The sequence below is a fragment of the Hemiscyllium ocellatum genome, chromosome 24 (assembly GCF_020745735.1).
Source record: "Hemiscyllium ocellatum isolate sHemOce1 chromosome 24, sHemOce1.pat.X.cur, whole genome shotgun sequence".
NCBI classification, from domain to species: Eukaryota; Metazoa; Chordata; class Chondrichthyes; order Orectolobiformes; family Hemiscylliidae; genus Hemiscyllium; species Hemiscyllium ocellatum.
In genome coordinates this window covers 1,474,045-1,483,019 of record NC_083424.1, presented here as the reverse complement: position 1 = coordinate 1,483,019, position 8,975 = coordinate 1,474,045, and the positions used below count along the sequence as shown (strand labels likewise).

The following is an 8,975-nucleotide window of genomic DNA, read 5'->3' as shown; positions in this document are numbered from 1 at the left end:
TCCTAGGACCCTGTGGAGCAGGTAGGTTGCAGTTTAGTATATTTTTGCAGAGGGTCTGCTTCAGCCCCAGTGTAGCAGGTAATATACTGTGTGGTTTTGGTTTACTGGAGGGAGTTTGCTTAGGACCCAGTGAAGAAGTTCCTGGTTTCAGTTGCTGCCGATTTGCTGCTCCAGGTCCAGCCACGTTTAGGTTGCTCTCAAGGCACATTCTGATAGATTTCATGTCAGAGAGGTGTCTTATGGAGTCGAGAGCATTTCATGTTAGTTCTTCTTCTCTCGGGTCCCTCCATTTTCCAGCAGGCCCCAAGCCTGGGGCTCGTAGGCTGCCTCTGGCTGACCTGGCCTCTTCCTGCAGTGGTCAGATGGTCGTGGGCACCTCATGGTCTGCTGCATTCATCCAGCAAGCTGACTTTGAGGATCGGAGGAGCTTCAACTTGTGAGTTTAGATAAAACATAGTTATTAGGTTTCTGGCTTTCTGCCAGACAGCCAAGCTTTTATCCATGCTAGAACTTTGCCTCTGATACCATGGGCCCTTACTCAATAACTTGCTGGGTGGCACCTTGTTGAAGTCCAGGTTGATAATGATCATTGGCTCTCCTTGGTCTAACCTGCTCATTATTTCCTCAAAGAATTCTAGCAGACTGGTCAGGCATGACCTCCCCTTGATGAAACCATGCTGACTTTGCCCTATTTTCCCATACACTTCCACATATTCAGAAATCTCATCCTTCACAATAGATTCAAGGATCTGCCTGTAATTTTCTGGCACCTGATGAAGGAGCAGCACTCCAAAAACTTGTGACTTTAAATAAATCTATTGGGATTATAGGGAGAAAGTGAGTACTCCAGATGCTGGAGATGAGAATCAAGAGTGTGGTGCTGGAAAAGTCCAGCAGGTAAGGCAGCATCCGAGAGCAGGAAAATTGACATTTCAGGTATGAGCCCTTCATCAGGAATGGAATTATAACCTGGTGTTGTATGACTTCTGACATTGTCCACCCCAGTCCAACAGTGGCATTTCCACATCATGATCACTTAGTATGGGAAGGTTTGTGAAACTACCTCATCATTTTGTTTAATTATCCACACTCTGATAGGTTGACAGAGCAGAGCTTTAAGCTGATCTGTTGGACATGATGCTCAGTTCCGTTTACAACATGCTGCTTTTGCTGTTGAGCGCATATTACAGTTTCACTAGGTTGCCACTTCATCTAGGCACCAATGATAGAAGTAGAAAATGAATTGAGGTCCTGAAAGAAGAATTCAGGGAGCAAGGAGACAAGTTAAAGAGGAGGACCTCAAAGGTAGTGATCTCAGGATTACTACCTGTGCCATGAGCTAGCCAGCGTAGAAAGGAAAAATAGGCAGGATGAACATGTGGCTTGGGAGATGGTGTAGGAGGGAGGGGTTCAGATTGTTGGACATTGGGACCAGTTCTGGGGAAGGTGAGACTATTACAAAATGGATGGTCTATGTCTGAACCAGACTGGAACCAATGTCCTTGGGGGAAGTTTTGCTACTGCTGTTGGGGAGGTTTTAAACGAATGTGGCAGGGAGCTGGGAACCAGAAGGGAAAACAAGTAGGTAGCAAGGTGGAGACTGGAGACGGTAAGAATTATGAAGATAGCATTAATAAAGGGAAGAGTAGGCAGAGAGCAGACGAACGCAAAAAATTGGTGACCTGAAATGCATCTACTTTAATGCAAGGAGTATAGTGGGTAAGGCAGGTAAACTTAGGGCTTGGATTGGTACCTGGGAGTATGACGTTATTGCAATCACAGAGACTTGGTTGAAGGAAGGGCATGATTGGCAACAAAATGTTCCAGGATGTAGATGCTTCAGACAGGACAGGGAGGGAGGTGAGAGTGGAGGTGGAGTTGCATTGCTGGTCAGGGATGATATCAGGGAGCACACTATGGAGATCTTGGGGAGTGAGGCATTATGGGTGGAGCTGAGAAATAAGAAGAGTGCAATTACATTATTGGGGCTGTACTGCAGGCTTCTCACAGTGAGGGTGAGGTAGAAGAACAAATAGGTAAACAGATTATGGAAAGATGTACAGGCAGTAGGGTAGCGGTGATTTTAATTTTCCCAACATTGACTGGGATACGCTTAGTGTCAGAAGTCTGGATGGGGTAGAATTTGTAAGACGCGTCCAGGAGAATTTTCTAGAACAGTATGTCAATAGTCTGACGAGGGAAGGGGCCATATTGGACCTGGTACTGGGGAACAAGCCAGGACAGGTGGTAGAAGTTGCGGTGGGAGATGTCTTTGGTAACAGTGACCACAATTCTGTAAGTTTTATAATACTCGTAGCCAAAGATGAGAGTGGTCCCTAAGGGAAGAGTACTAAACCGGGCCAAGGCTGATTATATCAAAATTAGGCAGGAGCTGGGAAATGTGGATTGGACACAGCTATTTGAAAGGAAGTCAATATTTGAGATGTGAGAGGATTTTAAAGATAGTCCAGGAGAGGCATATCCCATTGAAGGCAAAGGATAGGAAAGGCAAGATTCATGAACCGTGGATGACAGGAGAAATTGTACGACTAGCCAAGAGGAAAAGGGAAGCGTACATAAGGTCTTGGCAGATAAGAACAGAACGGGCCCTGGAGGAATATCAGAAGAGTACGAGAAGTCTTAAATGAGGGATCAAGTGGACTAAAAGGAGTCATGAAATAGTTTTAGCGAGCAGGATTAAGGAGAATCCCAAAGCATTTTATTCTTGTATAAGAAGCAAGCGGGTAACTAGAGAAAGGATTGGTCACTAAAGGATAATGAAGGAAGGCTGTGTGTTGAACCTGAGAGAATGGGTGAGATTCTGAATGATTACTTTGCATCAGTGTTCACTGAGGAGAGGGACATGATGAATCTTGAAATTAGAGATAGAAATTTGATTTACTCTGGATCACGTTGATATAAGTAGGGAAGATGTGTTGGGTATTCTCGAGGTTATTAAGGTGGACAAATCCCCAGGACCGGATGGAATCTATCCCAGGTTGCTGAGGGAGGTGAGAGAGGAAATAGCTGGGGTCCTGACAGATATCTTTGTGACATCCTCAAACATAGGCGAGGTGCCGGGAGGACTGGAGGGTTGCTCATGTTGTCCCCCTGTACAAGAAGGGTAGTAGGGATATTCCGGGTAACTACAGACCAGTGAGCCTAATGTCAGTGGTGGGAAAGCTGCTGGAGAAGGTACTGAGGGATAGGATCTATTTATATTTAGAAAAGAATGGGCTTATCAGTGATAGGTTTTGTGCTGGGGAGATCGTACCATACCAACTTAATAGAGTTCTTCGAGGAAGTGACCAAGATGATAGATAAAGGAATGGCTATAGATGTCATATACATGGACTTTAGTAAGGCGTTTGATAAGGTTCCCATTGGTAGACTAATGGAAAAAGTGAAGTCACGTGGTGTGCAGAGTGTTCTAGCTAGATGGATAAAAAACTGATTGAGCAACAGGAGACAGAGGGTAATAGTTGAAGGGAGTTTCTCGAAATGGAGAAAGGTGACCAGTGGTGTTCCACAGGGATCAGTGCTGGGGCCACTGTTGTTTTGTAATATACATTAATGATCTGGAAGATGGCACTGTTGATATGGTCAGTAAGTTTGCAGATGACACGAAGATTGGTGGAGTAGCAGAAAGCGTAAGGGACTGTCAGAGAATACAGGAGGATATGGATAGACTGGAGAGTTGGATGGAAACGTGGCAGAAGGTTTTCAATCCAGACAAATGTGAGGTGATACATTTCAGTAAGACTAATTCTAGAGCGAATTACACCATGAATGGAAGACACTTTGGAAAAGTTGATGAGCGGAGAGATCTGGGAGTGCAGGTCCATTGTACCCTGAAGGTGGCTGCACAGGTGGATAGGGTGGTCAGGAAGGTATATGGTATGCTTGGCTTCATTGGACGGGGTATTGAGTATAAGAGCTGGCAGGTCATGTTAAAGTTGTACAAGACATTGGTTTGGCTGCATTTAGAATACTTTGATACTTTGTTTAGTTCTGGTCGCCACATTACCAAAAGGATGTGGAACGCTTTGGAGAGGGTGCAGAGAAGGTTTACGAGGATGTTGCCTGATATGGAAGGTGTTAGCTATGAAGAGAGGTTGAGTAGGTTAGGTTTATTTTTATTAGAAAAAATGAGATTGAGGGGGGATCTGATTGAGGTTTACAAAATCATGAAGGGTATAGACAGGGTCGATGGAGACAAGCTTTTTCCCAGAGTGAAGGATTCAATAATGAGAGGTCACGCTTTCATGGTGAGAGGTGGAATGTTTAAGGGGGATACACGTGGCAAGTAATTCACACAGAAAGTGATGGGCGTTTGGAACACATTGCCAGCAGAGGTGGTAGAGGCAGGCTTGGTAGATTCATTTAAGCTGAAAATGTGTTGCTGGTTAAAGCGCAGCAGGTCAGGCAGCATCCAAGGAACAGGAAATTCGACGTTTCGGGCATAGGGTGCGTTTGGACAGATGCATGAGTAGGTGGGGAGCAGAGGGATACAGATGCTTAGGAACTGGATGACAGGTTTAGACCGTGGATTTGGATTCGCTCAGGCTTGAAGGGCCAAAGGGCCTGTTCCTGGGCTGTAAATTTGCTTTGTTCTTCTTTGTTCGTTCTAAGTACACCTGATGCTGGTCTTGATGTGTTCAATGAGAAGTGTAAGTGAACCAATCTATGGTTCTTAACTCATCTGTGCAGTTTTCAGCATCTTCAGCTGTTCTACGTCTGTCCCAACTTTAATGGTGATAATGCTACTCAATATAATGGATGGTGTTCTCCATATGAAGATGGCTCGAATATGGTGACTGGAGGCATTTGTAAATCAGATTTAGAAGGACAATGTTAGGTCTCCTGTCCCCTTGGAATTTTCTCAAACTTCCTACCACCGTCCCAATGTGGCAGTATACAATCTCCAACCTCTGGCCCAAGTAGATCTGGGGTCAAGTCTCATCTGTGCGTGATGTGGACACAAACATGTCTGAACAGGTTGATATAAAAATATTCACAACCTTCTCCCTCCTGGTTAGATTAGATTACGTACAGTGTGGAAACAGGCCCTTCGGCCCAACAAGTCCACACCGACCCTGGACACTTGCAGATAAATACAACATGTAACTCAGTTTCCCGGCTCTACCTTCTCCATAAACCATTAGATCCCTGTCGCCCGAAGAACTATATCTGCAATTCTGATGTTATCTCTCCTGACCCTCAGTGATCTCCAGCATTTACTGTTTTCAGTTTATCTTGCCCCTTAAACCCAATCACTGTGACCGTTAGTATCTGAATTAAAATAAAACAGTTGAATTAACGCCTCATGGAACCAACACTCCCTCAATTCCAGGGACAACAGCGCCCCTGCGGAAAGTACCGCGGAACCAAAGAGCAGGCCGGTGGGGAGGGTACAGGGTGACGGACCGGAACAAGGAGCGGGGAGGGTAGAGGGTGACGGACCGGAATAAGGAGCGGGGAGGGTAGAGGGTGACGGACAGGAACAAGGAGCGGGGCGGGTAGAGGGTGACGGACCGGAACAAGGAGCGGGGAGGGTAGAGGGTGACGGACCGGAACAAGGAGCGGGGAGGGTAGAGGGTGACGGACCGGAACAAGGAGCGGGGAGGGTAGAGGGTGACGGACCGGAACAAGGAGCGGGGAGGGTAGAGGGTGACGGACCGGAACAAGGAGCGGGGAGGGTAGAGGGTGACGGACCGGAACAAGGAGCGGGGAGGGTAGAGGGTGACGGACCGGCGGCCGGTGCAAGGGGAAGATGGCGGACTCAGGCGAGTGGGAGACGATGGAGAATAAGCTCCACCCGCGGGTTTTACAGACAATCCGAGAGCTCCGCTTCACTCACATGACTCCGGTGCAGGTAACCCGGGGGCAGCTGGGGCCCGAGTGTCGGTGAGGCGGATCCGCAGCACAACCCGGCTCGGGGCGGGGCGGGTGAGGAGGAGGCCATTCAGCCCATCGCTCTTTCCGCTTGTCGAGACCGTGGCTGATTATTCTCGTCAATTCCGTCATCATGTATTATCCGATATTCCTTGATCCCTTTAGTAACTGGAAATCCAACAATCTCTGGTTGAACCTTCTCAATGAAGTTGTGAATTCCAAAGATAAGAGGAGACAGTGAGGTCTGCAGATGCTGGAGATCGGAGCTGAAAATGTGTTGCTGGAAAAGCGCAGCAGGTCAGGCAGCATCCGAGGAGCGGGAGAATCGACATTTCGGGCTTATGCCCGAAATCATTCCTGATGAAGGGCTTATGCCCGAGACGTCGAATTCCTGTTCCTTGATGCTGCCTGACCTGCTGCGCTTTTCCAGCAATTCCAAAGATAACCCTGAGTGAAGAAATTCCTCCTTATCTCGGTCCTAAGTGAGTGTCTTTTTATGCTAAGACTGTCTCCCTTAGTTCCAGACCTGTCAAGGTCAGTATTCCTCTTGTTTTGGCGCACTCTTATTTTTAGATTTTCTATCCTCATGCCTGTACATTGAAGACAGTACAAGTCGATGTCCTCCGACAACAGCCCCACCCTCCCAGGAATCAGTCTGATGAACCTCACTCCCTGAGATGATGTTCCTGTTCCTAGTACAGTGTAACCTGCTTGTTCGGGACCCAATGCCCCAGAAATCTGAAGCCCTCCTTCCTGTGCCATTTTTCCAGCCAAGAGTTCATTCATTCAATTTTCCACTTTCTCTTCTCTCAAGCATATCTTACTTGGAGTAATCTTGAGACTATTGCCTTAGAAGTCCTACTTTTCAGTCTCTTGCTAGTTCCTTACCTATGTTGTTGGTGCCAGAATAGACCCACAAGCTTTGGTTCCTCCTTGCAAAAGGAATGTCTTCCAGCCACTTTGTGATTTAGCATACCCTGGCACGAGGGGGAGCAATGCACCATCCTGGAGTCACTTTTCCAACTCAGAAATGCCTGTCTGTGGAAATTAATTCAAAGTATTTTCAGTTGAAGAACTAGCTCATGATGGCTGGATTGCCTTTCATGTTGTATTTCTTTGAATCAAACCTGGGAACCTTTGAATCCTCGTGTTTCAGTTTCCAGATTAACTTCCATTAAGTTTAAGTTGTTAATAAACAGCTTTCCTTTGAAATTACTGTTGAAAAGCTGTCAGCCTGAAACTGTCTAGAACGTCAGGTGTGCAATAAATCAACTTAACCAAACACCTTCACTGCTCAACGTTAAAGTACTCACAGTTCGGTATCTCAGTGAGAAATTCCACCAAACTGAGGGAATCAAATTTGAACAGACTTGGGAAAGTAACAATGGTAGCATTTAGATAGCATTCTTAATGTAGTAAAGTGTTCTAAGCTGCCTTGAACCAAGTCAAATGAAGATTGATTTAATCAGATTAGGCTTTGAGGAGCCTCTTCAGGGGAAAGGAGCTGGTTAGGTTTATAAAAGGAATTCCAGTGTTGACATGAAATACCTGAGAATGTCCATGTCTTCAAAATAGGATAGGAAGTGATACATAACCCTGTTATCAGACATAACTGTACTGTCTGTGTGTTTTCTTGCAGTCTGCAACAATCCCTCTGTTTATGAGCAACAAGGATGTAGCAGCAGAAGCTGTAAGTTATCTAATTCTGTCTCTCATATTGGTTCAATATTCAGCTGCCATGTGATCATCTTCAGTATTACTTTAACTCAGGTAACTGGCAGCGGAAAAACCTTGGCTTTTGTCATTCCTATTTTGGAAATTCTTCTAAAACGGGAGGAGAAGTTAAAGAACCTGCAGGTTCGTTTCTGATGGAGATTTATCCCTTTCTGTGTTTTGTAAAATAAATATTTGAATTTAATGTTTGAAATTGCATTGTGATATTACTTGGCCTTTAGTTTTAGGGAATGTTACTTAGCAAGGGAAGCATTACTCGATTCATTCTGACAGCACCCAGGGCCTTTAGTCCAGGCTGCACTACAGCTCTAAATGAATTCTGCATTGTCTGCCTTTCAGATGAAATGTTAGATGATATTTTGATCAAAATGACAAAAATGTGTCACTTTCATTGCTGGTTGTGGGATCTTGTTGCGTGTTCCCATGTTCCCTACAGCAGTGACTATACTTCAAAAGTAAGTAATTGGCTGTAAATCCCATTAGAGGGGTTGAAAGATGTTAAAGAAAACCTAATTTGTTTCCTCTTCTACATCTTTTTTGTTTCTAAATATAATGTAGGCTGCAGCTCCTCCTGATATCACTGGGGATGTGCTTGATACAGACTGTCTAATCCAACACTGCAAGTTGACGGCATTCTGGTTAGATTTTTGAGTCCCTGGTTGAGGGAGGCTGAAATCCAGATTGCCACTGTGTCATTTATCAGCTAACAGTCCCCACTGGAGACCAGGCTCTGGTCTTTATGGTTCTGTCTCTGCATGGAAAGCTTGGTAAACAGGCATGAGGATTAATGATCCCTATTATGAGAATTAAGAATTATGTAGGTATTTGCTTTGATGCTTATTAACACATGGGATCTTACCTTTGTCTAGGCTGGCTGAATGATGTGGCTGTGCATTTATTCTGACCTTGGCATTACACTCTGGGTGGGAGATGGAATAGCTCAGAGTAATCCCACCCTTTTGCTCAATTCCTGTAATCCTCTCATATCATCTAACATGGACTAGAAACCATACGATTACTCTCCAAACGAATGTCTGGATTGGGAAGACAGCAGTTCCTGCAGATAACTTAATATTTTAGCCAGCTTCAGGTTTTCTAACCTTCCTGTAATTTGTTTGTGATTATCTTAAAATTAAGCCTGTTGTTTCCATTTCACTGCCCAGTGAAGCTTTTTTAAAAGATTTATCTGATTAGAACCCACCATAATCTTAAAAATTAATCTCAGCTCAAGTGAGAAAATCCTAACTTCTCAATTACATCAGACCCCCCCAATTCCCAATAATGTTCCAGAAACCTGAGTGAATTTACTTTTGTTACATTTATGATTATTTAAATCAAAATGTTCA

General features: G+C 44.9%; 1 protein-coding gene across 1 annotated transcript in view; it reads left to right on the top strand.

The window, feature by feature from the left end:
* The first annotated feature begins 5,733 nt into the window (after positions 1–5,733).
* Positions 5,734–8,975, top strand: part of ddx55 (DEAD (Asp-Glu-Ala-Asp) box polypeptide 55) — a 35,509-nt gene continuing 32,267 nt past the window's right edge. The window contains exons 1-3 of the mRNA XM_060843315.1: positions 5,734–5,875; positions 7,535–7,585; positions 7,666–7,752. Of these exons, the coding sequence (XP_060699298.1) occupies positions 5,774–5,875; positions 7,535–7,585; positions 7,666–7,752 (240 nt within the window). The 5' untranslated portion in view covers positions 5,734–5,773. The remainder of the gene's footprint in view (positions 5,876–7,534; positions 7,586–7,665; positions 7,753–8,975) is intronic.